Source organism: Branchiostoma floridae, chromosome 5 (assembly GCF_000003815.2).
Source record: "Branchiostoma floridae strain S238N-H82 chromosome 5, Bfl_VNyyK, whole genome shotgun sequence".
Classification (NCBI taxonomy): Eukaryota; Metazoa; Chordata; class Leptocardii; order Amphioxiformes; family Branchiostomatidae; genus Branchiostoma; species Branchiostoma floridae.
In genome coordinates this window covers 24541201-24558633 of record NC_049983.1, presented here as the reverse complement: position 1 = coordinate 24558633, position 17433 = coordinate 24541201, and the positions used below count along the sequence as shown (strand labels likewise).

The following is a 17433-nucleotide window of genomic DNA, read 5'->3' as shown; positions in this document are numbered from 1 at the left end:
ACTGTATTTCCACGTAAAGTTTGGTCTCACCATTTATTGATCTATTTGCCTTCCATAACTGCTGCTTGAAGTTGAGAGCAGTAGTAATTGGAGAACGTTGTTGCAAAGTGAGCCTTTGTTTTCATCAGCTGCCGGTGATCCCGTATCCATTTCTAAGTGTCTGTCTCACCTGATACGATACAGGACAGTGGCACCGATTGTACACCCCTTCCTTATTGTGATAATATTTCTCTTGTAAAATGTTTTAGCCCAAATCATTATGAACGTTAGTGATGAGTTTATGGGATGTCTGAAAGTCATGGCTTCTTCTGACTCTAGTGTCAAACTCATTCCATTTTTGATGGCTAAACGGACAAACAAATTAGAGAATGAAAAAAAAAATACCCCAAGACAACATCACAACAGCAACCCTGCAAGCAAAGGGTGGAAAGGATTTGACCAGTCATACCTGATACTCTTGCAGAAAATACTCATTTAGATCATGATGTTTCTTTCGTGACTTTTCCATTCAGCAGAGTTGTGCATGTATCTTGCAAAATATCCAGATACGTATTTTTTTCTTTTTCTTTTTTTAATACCCTAATTACTTGTACTTGTTTCATCTTATTTGTTGTAAAGATTACATGTAAGTCAATATCATTCAAATTAGGTGTTGAATACGACATGTGCAGAAAGCTGAGACATGAAAAATGATCTGTAACAAGTGTTAGGTGTTAATTACCGGTGATTTATAAGAAGGCTATCAATTTTCCTGAAAGCGTCCGTGGGCAGAACGATACAGGATTAACCAACACCCATCAGTGAGAAGCTCTAGTGCCAAACGTACTCCTTTTTTATGTCTAAAGGATAACTAAATTAGAGAACAAAAATCCAAAAAGCAACATCGCATTAGCGACACCGCAAGTAAGAGATAAGAACAAATTTAACCATATGGTTGTCACTCGGGCAGAAGATACTCAACATATAGATCATGATGGTTCATTTAAAACTTTTCTAGACTCTATTTCGTAGAGTGAAGCATCTATTTTCTCTTCGCATGTCTAATGTGTTGCAAAGAGAATAATAATAATTCAAATGGGGTGTTAATTACAACAAGCTGAGACATGAAGAACGGTCTGTAACAGGTGCTTAGCGTTAATTACCTATGATTTATAAGAAGGGTACCGATTTTCCTGGAAGGCAGAACGACGCAGGATTAAGACATGGAGCCGACCAACACCCATCAGTGAGTTCTGCAGGCATGCCAGGCACTATACGGAGGTAATTATCCAACAATAAGCCTTCAAAAGCCGTCTGCATCGTTTGTTAGGACTGACCTGCCAGACCCTGTCGTCAATCACGGATCGGTGGTCACAATGAGTCAGGTTGCCACGGGCTTGTGGTGAAGAGTAACACAATGGACCGTTTCATCCAGACAGCTCGAGAGAAATGATAGATCTGGATACCTACGGTTCAACACTTACATTTGACCCATGAATTCCCTAAAGGGTAGAGTACACGCCTCCCCTTTTACAAACACTGGTGGGTTCGTTTGCCTTTGCCCTTATCTGACCTTGCGCTACCCCAAAGCTGCTTTTAAAAGTAGGGGACGAAACGGTGACCTTTGTGCTTTCATTTCACATCAAGAAAATGTACTACTGTCCAAAACAATTCACGTTTCATATGGGGTCAATGTTCGCACAATGCTGTGTAAAGTAACTGTTTTACTGGGCACACTGTTACAAAATCACAACGAAATGAACAGACACAAGAGTCGAGATGCCATCAAAATAAATGTTTCGGTGGGCAACTCAGTTGCAGCAAAATGTTAGGATTAAACATTGGACTTGTTTGTTTTACGCAATCTTCTAATATATTAAATGCTTTAATCCATGAAAGAAACATCACATCAGCATCCCAACATACTTTACTTGTCGGCTTACAATATGAATACTGATATAAGGTTAGCTGATAGGCTTGTGTAATGTAGAAGTGATCTCATAAAATTATCACACCAAAACAGGCGCATTACCCAAGAGTAGGGATGCCATCGAAAGAAATATTACAGTGGGCAACTCAGTTGCAGCAAAGTGCTAGACATGAGGCTTGTCTGGTTTACACAGTGATTTCATCACAACACATAAAAAACAGGCGCGTTACTTTGTAGACATATCGATACGATCATTTTATCTATTCATGTATCCCTTATTTTGAAAGTAAAAAAAATATGATCATTTCTAAGGCGAGACAATGTGACGATAGTATTGTCGTAAAGAGTAATTAAGAATCAGATTGTTGATCTGCATGTGGTGCTCACAAGCGTGTATGCGTTATTGATACGTTTCATTAGGTAATGAGCCTGCCGTGGAAATCACAGACGTTTTAAGAGGTACAATCAGTCTTCCCAATTGTTTTTTGATGATGCAGAAGACTAAAGTTTTATGGCAGGAGGAAAAGCTTCAGCTTAGGGTCGATGAACGAGCGAACTTTGAACCATTTTGTGATGAACCAAACCTGGACTCAGTGGCAACACATTTTGTGATAAAGTGAACTCAGTGGCAACACAAGGGACGGAAGGAAAGACTCCATGAGGACAGAAGGTTGTTCAGGGTAGGAAAACGTCTTTGTATACCTGGATGGGACTGTTTTCATGTGGTTTGTGACTGCTTCGTCAGGACGATGCTCTACAAGATTTGTGCGTTCAAGACGTCTTTGTCTCTAAAAGTACTAATTTGCAACAGGCTTGATAGGTCAATCCCTCCTTCTAAAGAGGAGAGGAATGGAGAGCTTGGACTGATTGACTGTCCACGCGCTTGATCCAGAGTAATGACTTAGGATTGTTCCTAACCGACAGAAGGCAGCTCCTGTCAGTACGCTTACCTTACCGTGTCTTTCCTGTTCGACCGACGACTCATTACTTAGATTGGCCGTCTTGATGTCCTCTAAACTCGACCCCGCCGGTTAATGCGAGCCGAACGAGAATTACTGCTCCGGCGTACAGGACGTGACATCCCGTAGTAAAGGCCACGCCTGGTCAACATCATTTGTTTAGTTCTAAGTGCATTCTAAGGCACATTGATCCAGATTGGATTGCACTCAAGGGATTACGGTTGCCAACAAAATGGCACCTAATCCCCTTTTTATTCTACTATTGGTTATCCTGAGGTGATTCTAAAGTCTCTGGGCTTACTGTAATAGTCTGTGCTGGAAGGAAAGCTGTTGTATAAAAAAGTAAATCCAATTCGGTACCGCAGGGAAAAGCAATCACTTTCCAAACCATCTACCAAAATCTGTTTGAAAGTTCCTTCCTAACTTCTTTGATATCTGCCAACGGAGTGTTTTGTCATACCACGCCTTTAGCTCACATGATATAGAACCTTTAGTGGCAGCCAAATAGCTTTTACCAAAATGCTTAGATAGTTATCGGTAAGTTCCCTTCCAGTCTCACGGCATACATAGTACAGGGGATAACACCGTTATTTATGCATTACGAGATAACTGTTTATGTTATATTACACCACACATATATATAATGGGAAAGGGTGACCTAAAATCTCCCCTGTCCCCATTCCCCCGTACCAAAACACGTGGTAGGGAGGTAAAATCGCCCATAAAGCAAAACAAGTGGTCGATGTGGGGCTATTAAATACCTACTGGGTGCCCTTTCTCAGTGTTTTACATTAACAGGCGAATCGCAATTTCTTAGTGTTTTACATTAACGGGCGAATCGCAATTTTCCACAAAGCGATTTGGCACGCCATGTTTAATAGGGGAATGTGGAAAGTCTTACACCCCCTATTACTGAGCAACCGAATATTGCCTACCGGGCACATTAAATGGACCTTATTAACTTTAATATAAGCCTTAAATTGGTCATTAAACGTTCAGCTGCTCGTACTACTGAATATCGGAGGGATATGGAAAGAAGTTTGGCGTACACTGCTGAACCTATCTATGTATCACTTATGTCGTTTTATGCAGACGTGTAGCTGTGGCCTTGATACTTGTTTCTACTTATACAGAGTATTGGGAAGATGGGGGGACGTTATATGGGGGGGGGGGGGGTCGTGTGGCTCAATGACACAGTGCCCGGTTTAGAACCAATTGGTCCCGGGTTCCGATGACCATCGTCACCGATTGTGTGCCCTTGGAAAATGCACTTGACACACAGTGTGAATTATTATCTGTCTTCGACCCTCGGACCCTCAAAACTACAAAGTATTGGAAGGTTACAGACAAAACAGTCGACAGGACTTATGTCCTTTACTCTCTTCGTTTCAGAGGGCTTTCCCGCCGAGGAAAAAAAAATTTACTGTGAAATCTGAGTTTGTATCTATGTATAGAACTACAAAGTATTCGGATGTTGCAGAGAAAACAGCCAACATGACATATGTAGTTTTCTCGCTGATTTAGATGGCTGTTTTGGCTGTGCGTTTCTAGTCATAATGAATGCTTACACGATATAGCAAAGATGCATAGAAACTTGTGGAAAGGACCTAGACTGTTTCTTCGCTGTGTTTCAGATGGCCTTACTGACTGCGTTTCTAATAAACATAAATACAATGTATACAAAAGTGCATATAATCGTGCTGAAATGACTCATGTTGTCTCCTCGCTGTTTCAGATGGCTATACTGACCGTGCGTTTCTAATAAACGTAATTACACGGTATAGTAAAGATACAGAGGAAATTGCTGAAAGGACATGTGTTGTTTTCTCACAGTTGCAGGTGGCACGGTATAGCAAAAATGCATAGAACTATAAACTTACTGAAAGGACTTATGTTGTTCCCTCGCTGTGTTTTAGATAGTACGATATAGCAAAGATGCATAGAAACTTGCTATAAGGCCTTATGCTGTTTTCTCGACTGACTGGGAGTGTCTAATAAACATAATAAACCGGCATAGAAAAGATGCACAGAAACTCATGCTGTGTCTTGGCTGTGTTTCAGATGGCTATACCGACGAGGAATTGGAGTTGGGTTGGAAAGCTGGGAACGCCTCCGTGACCGGGCTGGGCCGGCTGGACCTCTCCCAGTTCACCGTCGGAGATTATAACACGGTCGCCAAACTTGTCAAATACGAAACAGGTAAGAACACGACACAACACAACACAACACAATACAACTATTTACTCTAAACTAGTATTTTTTAAGTACAGTTGTTAATCAATGTGTTAGTAATTTTACTTGCTTTATTTTACTCAAAATGTGATGTTATTACACCAATTCAGCCTCGAGGTTACAATCTGTATGACATTTTGACAAGTTGACAAACCTGTAAGCAATACCGAAGATACCGCAACAGAATCTTCCCCTTCTATTGCTAGCTTAGGCCTGATTTGTCCGTTGTATATAAAAAAGTATGAATATAATAATATGTGTAGATCAAACACACATTGATCTTTAAGGAATGAATCCTTGGTGTTCAGTCCACCGCAGCAGTAGTTCTGCTAATATGAAACAACGCTGGGATCTGTTCCTGCATTTGCCCATGCACAGGGTTTTCGCTCCCCGTGGATAATCATTTGCTATTTCGATATTTCCTATACAGATTTAATCTAAAATGATCATTTCCCACTGCATACGGAAAAGAAGTCAGACCCATGAAATAGCTTAAGAAAAGGGAAATTTAGAAGGCATTATGTTTCCTGTAGATGTATGTATAAATCTCGTCTTTGTTTCATTTTTGCAATTAGCCTTTGGGCTTGAACGTACAATAAAGATATTATATATTCAAACACACCAGATTTTATATAAATATTTATAGTGCAATAAGCTTATGAAATTATTCTCACATGAGCTCCAAAAAAAACTTACTCCATAGGACCAATTTGCAATTATATTATACAGAACTCTACTTTGTGTCAATAAGTTCTCTTGGTTTCATCATTGTCCACAACATCTGCCCATATCGTTAGTGTGGCATGAGTGGCGTTAGTTTGGCGTAACTGGTAGAGCGTTCGGCTCGGAATCGAAAGGGTCCCAAGTTCGATACCCACCATGTCCCGACGCTGTACCCTTGAGAAAGTCACTTTACACGACTTTTACTGACGGTGTCTCGCACCGAGCGTCTTCGGCTAATCTCTAAATTGTGTACCAAAAAAATACTACGGATTTGGTGCCAACATAGTCTCCCACCAAGAACGTTCTTTTTTTCTGTACATATCGTGTGGAAATTAAAATCTCAGACGTAATTAGCAGGTAAACATGAACGTAAGCCAGAAGTCTGTACATATCATGTCAGCATCATGTCAAGTCATGACTATGTCCGAAGGGCATGTTCTGTAAATATTGCAATAGCTTGAAAATATTGCAGTAGCTTAGTATAACTATGCCTGAAGGGCGTGTCCTGAAAATATTGCAGTAGTTTTATTGTTGATGCTTCTTTTTTTGAGAGGGAGGGCAAAAATAGACGATTACTGGAAGTCCTCAGGCTATGTTGCAACAGTCCGGTGATGCTTGTGTAGATCAATTATCAGTGTAACAGATATGAGTATTCAATTCCCATAGTTGGTAAAATAAGTCTGGTGACAATAACATCTACTAGTAGACTAACATGTAGAATTATACAAGCATTCGCATTCAAAACACACATTAGTTAGTCATCAAATATTAGTGCCGTGGATATGCATTTCTTCTTTGCTTTGCTATCACATGGATACATAAACCCAAAGGCACTCATCCTGAATTATCAACATTACAACATTGCCGTCGTTACGTGACCAAACTTTACAGCTGCTGATGAAATATAATTAATCGTTTGAAAGCGTGGAACTTGTAGCGATTGTAAGCGTGGTAAAAGTTAAAGTTGCATTTGCAGTAGATGCCTAGGGGTAGCGCCTGTTTCAATTTATGTAGCCCCCGGACAACACGTGTTTTTAACCCCCAAACTCTTCCTCAATAGTGTTTTAATTCCTACACCCTTCTTTATTAGTGCTGAGTGCGAAGCAAAGAAAGCAGCATGTGCCATTTTTAAGCTCTTTGGTATACGTATGGATGCGGTGGGGTGGTTGGTGAAGGATTGAACTCATGACCGACCGAATGCAGAGCGAACACTCTACCCACTCTGCCATTGTACCTGCACATTGGAAAAGCATGATATTTGGATTATATAGTTTATACGAATTGCTCATTTTGTCAGTGATTAATCATTAAAAAAAGGGTATTCATTAGCACACATTACGAAATATCTGCAAAGACATCTTGACCTAAATACGCTTCATATCACCGCTTACTGAAGTTTTACGGTAGGTTATCAGAGGTAGCTTCATAATGCTAACTTGGTGAAGAGCCGGCAATGATTAGGAAATACATGTTAATATGCACTAATATCTGGCTATGCATTTATTCGATTGGGAATATTGCCTTGGTAAAGTATCAAATAGAGCTATTGGTAAATACTGCAGGGAGTCAGGGATGATACTATTGATGAGTCACGTTTTAGAAGCCATCCTCGTATGTGTAAATGTGAGTGTATATGATAACACCTCGATAGTGTACACAAAAATACATTGCACAGTGATTTAATATACATGATTGCTGTTGCGATGAGCCAAGGAGTGACTATCATTTTTGCAAACTGGAAAAAAAATTCTCAATGCACACCTTCTCACTCTCATGGCAGGGTATTGTCACCCATGTTCAACAATAACTAACTTGTCTAGGTCATCGTACAATAATTGCGCTGCTCAAGTAAAATCAGATAGAGTTATAAAATCAGATAGAGTTAACTTATATCTAATAAATAAAATGTATTAGGCAATTTTAAATAGTATGCCGTATCAATAAAGACCTAAAATGATTATTTTAATTTAAGATAACAGAAAACAGATCCAACATCTGCGAATGCTCCAGCTTTGCGCTATCAATTCAGTTTCTTGTATTTTGTCCTTTATTATCTTGTCCTGCATAATTCTTTACATCTCTACACGCTATTTTATACCTTATGAATTTGTATATATGACTAGTGATGGCGCCAATATAAGAGCGTTTGTTCTTGAGTGCGTCATCGCTATGTCTGCATTTGTCTCTACATTTGAATAACAAAAAAAAGCTCCAGCTTCGCGTTTTGTATGGCAGAGTTGATTGGCAATGCCGGGAAAGAGTGGCTGCATTATGATTCGCTGAAAGCAGCTCAATCACGGGTTTAACCCCCCTCTCTGACCTAATAAGCCGGAACCATTATTGTTTTACTCTCCTCTACGAACCCACCTAACCTCCAGGACCTCAATTATCCGCTGTCGTGGAGATCGGTGTGGTTTGAAGAGTAACGTTTCTTAAGAAAGTGGAGTTAAACAAAGTCTGGTAAGAGCTTCTCAAACCGAATAACCCCAACTGCTGCCGGGTCAGACAAGATAGAAATTGGATTTTGGACAGGCAGATATCACGAAAGTGGCGCGAGACGGGAATACATAGCGGCGGTTCACTGGTGTGATGAGAGCAAATTACGACCCGGTCATGCAATCAGGTACTTAGCAAGTATAGATAAGCTTGAGTACGTGGCTGCACGGATGAACACACAAAAGATATTACATTGGGAGGGGGGCGAAATGAGGAGCTGGGAATGTGCCCGACTTGTTTTCTGGAACTGTAGCCTAAGTCTCTAAACATTTCTTAACAGTTGACGTGTACTTCTCGTTATGCGCCTGCGGGGTGTAGGTTAGTATGGAGCCGCTATTTTTTTCTGGCACTAGGCATGTTATACCTCGGAGATGCAACAGTTGACACCTGTATCTATATTTCACAATGGGAAATCGTGAAAGATGTGTTTAATACATTTCAAAGCCTTTGTTGGGGATATTTGATGGCAGACCTGACTTTTCACTTCTTGTGATTTAAAATCATCTTTATTTGTCTTGGGCAGACATACAAGGACATTCAAGATGAATGACACAGGAAAAAACTTTCTGTGGGAAATAGGGAATTCAGAGGGTGCTAGGTAATACATGTTCAAAACGTGAGTGTCGAACTGCTAAAACACATGCGGAAACTGTTCTAAAATTCTTTAAACATATTTAACAAGAAGATGGCAAAACTAGTATATTACACTATTGAGTATTGCACTATTAGCATAGAGGGCAGTTAGAAGACAGCACCTTTTTACACCGGACCCAGTACAACCTGTAGGCAGCCAATTGACCATGCCACTCAGGGCAAACTCAAAGACGCCTCGAGGGCTTTTGCACAGAGAGCTTCTCCATTTTGTATCAGACTTCTCAAGTTCAACCAGTTCAATCCAGTTCCCCTGTTCTGTAAGCGTTCTCTGTAGTGTTCCTTTATCTTCTTGTCTTCTGACTGTCGAAGATGGGCTTTTACCTTCTGACACAGCTTTTCCTTCGCTTTGCTAGGGTTACTTGAATGCCTTCTGGATTGAGACTAGACATTACTGTACGTGTTTCTTTGACAACGTTGTTAGAATCAAAGTTCCCAGTAGACTTGTGGCTTAAAGTTTCGTCCCTATCTAGCTTTGCTTCTGAGGCTTGAGTCGCCAAGAGCTGATGTGATGACTGTAGCATGTTCCTGGAGATAGATCTGTTCTACAGAGGTAAGTCCTAGGCCCTGGCTGCGTGTATGGTGCAGGAGTCCTGGGTTTGTTGACCTATTCATCCCAGCCCATTTTTTTCAGATATTGGGTGACGCTGTTGCTCAGCTTTTGTACGTGCAAAAGTGTGACGTCATGAACTAACAGAAGACACCTGGTCGCACCTTGTACATATATTCTGTAGTTCTCTTCTCCACAAGTTCCGAAGAGAACTTCATTTCCTGTCTACTCACAGATAACACAGACACGATATGTGGGGTAGGGTAGCGGCGTCACCATTACAGTTGTACTGTTTTAATTTCTTATATGTGATGCATCGATATTCATGATGATCACATTAGTTTCATAGAGTGTTAGTTTAAAAAAATCTATCCCGGGATGTTTGGCATCCCCCGTAAAAAGTGTATACGATCGTCAGCTAAATCTTTAAGTCAAAAGGACCAATGAACGCGCTCCTCCTGTAAATTTGCAGAACGTTCGAATAGAATTTGCTGGAAATAAATTCGATAGACAGCACTTTTGTGGGAAATTATCATGGTCTGAAGTTTTGATTCCTGACATAATGACAGCCTATATTTTCCATTTTCCCATAGGATTGCAAATACAACTGGTACATATATACCGGAACTGTGGCGCCTTCCTACTGGCAGTGCGTACTGAAATACTTAAATTTATGGCGTAGTGGTCTGCTTACTTTCTCTACTGTAACGAAATAATTTCATCATATGTCCCATGTATAACAACCCTATTTGGTTCGTGACCAAAGCCGGTGCTTTATTACATACTTAAGTCATAAACCATAGCTCACCGGCCTTATACTGTTAAATGTAATGCTGCAAACGGTCAAAAGGAATCAGTGATAATCATGTTGTCGTTTCGATAATCCTAATGTTTCATTTTGGCTGTAAAATTAGATTTAAATTGGTCGTGTGTAGCTTTTAATAGAATAAATTGGTCATGTTTAGCTTTTGATAGAATTTTACAATTGCAAAGTCACGACTACTTTGCGTTTGGCTGTGCTTCTTGAAAAGGAAAACCCCGATATTGTCATTAATATCTATTTTATGCACATGTTGTGCTCACCCAAGGATGCAAATATACTCTTTATGAAGTACAACTACAGAGCTAGCTACTGCACAATTTACGGCGGTTTGGAGGGATTGATTAGTTTTACTAGGTACAGACGCAAAACGTTAGTGTGGTTCATTTATATTCCTGTGTTACAAGAGCAAGAGCACTAAGTTTTAGTTTTAAAGTCAATAAACAACATTTTTGGCAAGCAGAACGTGTTGCATCCGAATTAGGACACGACTCATTCATGCCTGTTGCCACTAGACGCTAATTCAATATCAAATTTGAGATATTTGCGTCGTTCTGCCTGTTACACTCAAAAGACGGTTCTATTCACACACCCCCCCCCCCCCCCAACGTTTCGTGTGGCATCTAGCACTTTATTTCAGCGGCACTAAAATGAACTTGCAGATTTAATAATTTGTGTTCATTGATAACATTCGAATCGTCTGTAAACATTGTTACGTCGGATATCTAGCTTTCATTAACGTACTGTTTCTTTATCAGCGTATACGGACTTGAACAGAGCATTTTATTGCAGCAAGGGCATATGTAGTCAACGTTGAATTTATTGTGTATTTGACTGCGCGCTGTCTCTAGCCAACGCTGCCTGGCAACGCACTTCTTTATGCATAAGCTGTGAGGTCCTTGACTGTCAAAGCGGTTTTTTTATAGACATAGACAAGCAGGGAGATCACTTCAACCCACACGCGAATAATCAGAATTTATGTACGTGTGTGGCCGTTACGAAATTGCAATCTCTGGTCCTAATATCTTGATACCGGAGAAGCGCTGGCCTGTGAAGTCTGATAACGTTCTGATGACCAAAGTTGCTCCGGCTTCCTGGAAGATGTCTCCCTGGAGACCACAAACTGCTGCAACAGATCTAGATGGATAAGGCGCGGGGTCAACGACCTCCCACCCTCCGTTATGTTCACCCGTCTGACCTTGGACTCTATTCATCATCATCGGTCACTGATTCTGCATCTATAATCTTTGGAAAGTCCTGTAGCTGCTTTCAGTCTTCCTTCATATTTTTCCACTGTGCTTTGCATCCTGCAAGATTCCTTAGCTCTCGAGTTTTGACTATTCATTGTTTATACAAATAATTCATTGCCTCAAAACAGCCCATTTACACCTAGTAACACCAACAAGCGACGAGATGAAGGCATAGGTCCCATGGGGTCTCAGAGAGAGCAGGTACAATGTATTTTCAATTTGGTAGCGTCTCTTAATGTAAAACAGTAACCTATAGAGAGGGATACATTTATATGAAGAGAGACAGAAAAATGGAACGTTGTTGACCTAAACTGAACGTATGAATGCCAAAAGTGTTCTCATAACCTAAACTTTGCGTAAAAGCCTGATCTCTCACCAGCAGACCACAATTTTTTACAAGAAGTCCTATCATATTTTGGCCGTCGTCCATATTGTAATATATAGTGATCGGCTTAATTGCAGTAATTCCATTCATATTAATAAAACTGCCATGGTGATCTGACGACAACTGGCTAAGCTCTTCTTTGCTAAGATGATGGAGCCAACACAACATATTATGACAGTCTAGATGAACAGTGCATCATTTAAGTGAAGAGTTCCTGACAGTGATAAAAAACGCGCCACGACTGCGCAAGTGGGTACGGCGATAAGCTCGGCAGCGGCAGGGGCAATGACAGGCGCCTTGGCTCACAGACACAAGTTTTCTGGCGCCGACCTGACACTGACATGACAACATCTAAGTCGGTGGAAGGAGAATTTAAGTGTACTTGGTACACAATGATGCATCTGATGGCTCATCATTTTTTCTAAAGAAAGACTTTAAAAGGGAGTCAGAAAAACCCATTATGAATAGGTCAGTCTCATGAACCACCACACGGCGTAAGTGTTATGGATTGTTGATTCATTTCCATGATATGGCACAAGAATAGCTACAGCACTGCCCTCTATTTCTTTGCCGCGAGAGTGATATAGCAGGGATTCGTGTTGTTGGCACTTTTCTCTCCATCTTCTACAAAAGATACAGAAATAGGTATTTAGCCGGTATACTGGTCACCCGAAAAACGTGCTATACATGGCTCAACGCCCTGCGCATGTTATCTCAATTTTGTAATATGTGATACGTTTCCTAATGGTCTGTAAGGTTCCATTATATTGTGACAGTAACACCAACATGAATCCGGTTCCTATTTCATTCAATTTGGTTCTTCTCGAGAAATCTCATTTTGAGACCTAATACGACTTTGAATGGCTTGCTGTAATAAATATCATAAAGCAGACATAGCAGTATCATTCATCGGATCTGATAGGAAAAGAGGAAAAGTAATACCGGTGGCGCAGCAAAGAAACTGCAGTCGTGGGTTATATCTAGTCCAATATTACATCTGGCTCTGCTAACCAGGAGTCTTTCGCAGCCTCCAACAATTCTCATAGTCTCCACGATGCATGCATTTCGCCTAGAATTCAAAGCCTGGAATTTGTGATATTTTAATATCAATACTGTGAAAAGTAAAAACTAGTCCTTGTTGGGCAAACATGCCTTTTAATGTTGAAGATCTTTCACTGTCTTACAACACCAAAATTAGCTTACCTCGAATTTTTAATGTTGAACAATGGTTTGCTTATGTTCCTTTTCTTAAGTCCCTTTAGTGGTTGTTGGTTGAGACCACCTTCGACTTTACTGAAAGAGACGTAGTTATATTAGAAACGTGGTCTAGGTATAACCTATGACTACTCAATCATTTAGCCTCCTCTCACAACCGATGGGTAAAAAGGAATCATACAAAGCTCTATCGTCATTTTCAATATGTAATGTCACATTTTGTTGGCTACTGCAGAATATTCGCTCAACTGTACCTCCCAATGATGAAGCGCTGTCTACTGGAGTGTTACCGGTAGTTTGTTACAACTAATTACACGTAACCTGATTAAAGCAGGTTGTTGTTGCTAGCTAAGAAGCTCTTCTATTATGAGGCGATGAGCAGGCAATAGGATCTCTCATTGATTAACTTTGTGCAGATGAAAATCGTTTAGATTACAGTTATGTTGAAATGGACGATTTAAGATACCTCACTCCCACACAAACATCTATGGCAAAATAGACGATGTAAGATACCTTACTCCCAAACAAACAAACACACATACACACACATATAAGTACAAACACACAGAATCACACACAGAATCACACACACATAATCTATCTCACACACACACGCACACACTCACACACACAAACACACACACACATACACGCACGCACGCACACACACACATCTCTGCTGCTGCGCCGGCCGATCTCCTGGCATGGTCCGGAGTGCGAGATTTACATTTAACATCATCGTGGATAACTCTGACTCACGCTGTCACAAGTTTTATCAGCGATTTCTTGAGACCACAGGTCTCTTACTTCGACGTCAAAGATGGATGATGTCTTCACGGTCGGGATGACTTCATCTCGGACAGCCCCCACCCCACCCCCACCCCATTAATCAACAACACCCCGCCTTATTGCCATGTCTTGAGTGATTGTTTGTTCGATACGCCAGAGCTGCCAGACGTCAACTCTTCATTTGGACACAACCATTTTCTTTGTATTAGTGTGCTTTTTCTTGCTTTAGTTAGAATGATGACAGAGTATTCCCTTTTACCAACCAACCAACCAACCAAGCAAGAAAACTTGGAAATTTGATATCCGGTATGCATGACCCCAAGCTAAACGATGCATTTGACTTGATAGAAATTGAATTTGTATTTACTTTACGTGCGGACTTTATCGATGATTGTTAAAGTTTATTTTGAGGCGTTGTAAAAACTTATGTTGCATGTGGCGAAATAAAGAAGTTCTTTCTATGAACTAAACGAACCTCAAATTGGGATTTTCAAAACCGAGCATTTCGTTTATCCAGGTATTATGATTTAGAGAAGCTTGTCTTCCTTGTCTATTCTCGGAATCACTTTAAGACAGCCTTGGTGCCTACGTTACTGTCAGGTCACAGCAGACTGATCCTAATGTTCCATCACGGAATGCATATTAAAAACCTTAACTCCACAGCGACATGGTCTGGATGCAGCCTGATTACACAACGAAGTGGCACAATGAACACATACTCAACGGTGCTGTACATCTACGGACTTTGATGTTTCTGCTAATTTATATACTGTAAATGCAGAAACTTTCGCGGTGGTCTAATGTTCGCGGTTTTCGTGGTGGCCGGTTCATCGCGAACTTAAAACCACCGCGAACATTTTCCATGGCAGTAAGAGACTACAGTGCATGGTTCTACCGCGAACCAAAACCAACGCGAAAAGTCCCTTTTCCCGCTACCGCGAAATTAAATACCCGCGAACGTAAATGCATTTACAGCATTTAAGTGAATTCAGGGACACATAAAAAACTTGTCGGGACATAAGCTGTTATCTACTGGTATAAGTGGTAAAGTATATATGTAAAGGATGATAATGAAGGTGATGACTCTCAACCTCTTTTCAGGAGTACTTGTAACCTTATAAATTAAGAGATGCATAATCGATCTTCATTGCATTTTCTGGTGTTTTTTTATCTTTTGATAAGGGAATAGACATGACTGAAACAGAATCTTTGCATATCCTGGGTACATCTTAAGTGACTATTTTGGCAAAATTAAACAATCCATCCAAAAATGCGTGGCATAAATTACTTTCCTTCATTTTACGTCAATCATTTCGCTTATATTAAAATATGATGTAATCCAAATAACCGAATATGAATTCAGGCCAGAATGAATTAGGATAGAATGCTGATAAGAATAAAATAGATTTTTAAGGTTTGCTATAGCTTGCAATAAAATAAACTATTTGTGAAAAATGAATGGTATGTTTAACAGGTGCCAATAAAATCAAAGAAATAGTTGTGAGTTGGAAAGTACGTTTAACATGAGCGATAACGACATGCTAATCCAGAAACTTGTTGATTTGACCACTGAATGCATGTGCCTTATTCCTTAAATTCACGACGAACAACATAGCACAGTTTTATTAAACGTGTTACCAAGTGTTATTTCGTCAACAATATTTGTTTCCAGTCCGCATTGATAAGTCCACATCCGTGCTCACGCATCGATCTAATCATTTGGTGTTCTTCTCACGTGTCATTTGATCTACAAAGTAAGTCTGTTATCGGCTAGCATAATTCTCTCACACTCTCCCAGAAAACACGAATTCTCCTGCTAATAACGCCCCAGTAAACGGCAGGCGCGGATTACCAGCAACCGAGCAGTGGCCTCGATAAAGTTGGGCATAAAGCCGCCGAGACTGACAAAGTTCCTCTCTTGTTACACAAAGGAGTGCGATAATTACCATTCTCACCCACGGCAGAGCGAGTGGAGGGCAGCCTAATGACCCCGATGGAACTACAAACGCCTTTCTGATTAAAGAGCGAGCGAAGATTACTTTTCACGTAGGGTTGGCCGCCCTAACTGCGTGTTGATTCCATTAATCAGACTAACATCTAGAGCACTAGCGGAGCGGTGGAGACTGGGGAAAATTTTCACTATGCTGTGTTTAAGTGTGTCGGGCGCTGGCATAAAATGCGCTGTGCAATCAATCGTCAGAAATTATTCAAATAGGTTGAGTGTTACCATGCATGCGAAGGTATGAAACATAGCCATGTCAAATATGCAGTCAAGTATGCCTCACTTCAACAAGATGATTTATGAATGTATGGACCATTATTTGATTTCACCACGAAGGTGATCTTTCCCTTAACCTCAAGACTAATATGACTGTGGGCACTTTTGAAGACTTTGAAATATTAGTGTAGAAGAATGATATATGCTGCTAGTATAAATCTAGCGGACGTCAGCAGAAATTATAAGGTTGATAGTCAACACTCAGCACGTAGAATTATTTGCGTAAACAAATAGCCCCACCTAACAATTTTTGAAAGCATAAACGTATTACGATAAATAGCAAACAAGAGAAATGGCCAAGTCCGCTTGACAGTGTTACAGAGTTGTATTATACCACATTGCTGTAAATTGTTGCGTTTTTCCTGACTTGTTAGGTGATGAATAACGTGTATCTTCTACATCTATCAATCGGGCTCAGTGCATAGCAGCGAATTGTCATGTTGTCAATAAAGCCTCAAGTGCGGGAGCTTTGGATGCTTCTCCCTAATCCTCAGTAATAACACCAATACATCAACCCTTCCCTTCAAGAGCTCTCCACGGTAACAAAAAACTGATAACCCTGCCATGATGGACGTGCTGAGACAATCGGGATGATCCCGTGATCAAGCCGGCTTGGTAGGAACCAGTTTACTGCAGCTCCGCAGTTTCTAACCACACTTAACGTTCGACAAGTGAGACATCCATCCAACTGTACAACACTCTTGTGATGGTCCAAACTACACAGGGACTAATGACAATGTTAGCAAAATAAAAGCCCTCTTTGCCTCAACGTTACAACTGTTGATACCGACTTGCGTGATGTGTGTTGCCCTTCCCGAAGCTGTACCTAAAATTGAACTCAGGTTTAAAAAGTGGGATTAAGGATGACATCTCTCGAAACATCTATTCCCAAGATATATTTTTTGCTGCAAAGATTCAATGGCTATTCTTATATAATTGAGCTAGGGACCTGATGAGGAGTTGTTGGCAATTCTGTTGGATCGTGAAACTCTCCATCACTCTCGAACAGTCTTCTTCGTTTCACAACCTCTTTTTATTCTTCTGCAGACGTTTCGGTGACTGTCTGTCACCTTCATCAGTGCAAAATGAAATATACTAACGTTACTCAGTGCGATATGAGCTATACAGTGCAAATCGAACTAAACCTATAGTCGCGTTGAATCTCTCCAAATTCAT

The 17433-nt window shown here is 40.5% G+C and overlaps 1 protein-coding gene across 1 annotated transcript in view; it reads left to right on the top strand.

Moving 5' to 3' along the window:
* The window catches only part of LOC118416112 (gamma-aminobutyric acid receptor subunit beta-3-like), a 67094-nt gene that overhangs the window by 41818 nt on the left and 7843 nt on the right, over nt 1–17433 (top strand). Inside the window, exon 5 of the mRNA XM_035821184.1 lies at nt 4930–5067. Coding sequence (XP_035677077.1) covers nt 4930–5067 — 138 coding nt within the window. The remainder of the gene's footprint in view (nt 1–4929; nt 5068–17433) is intronic.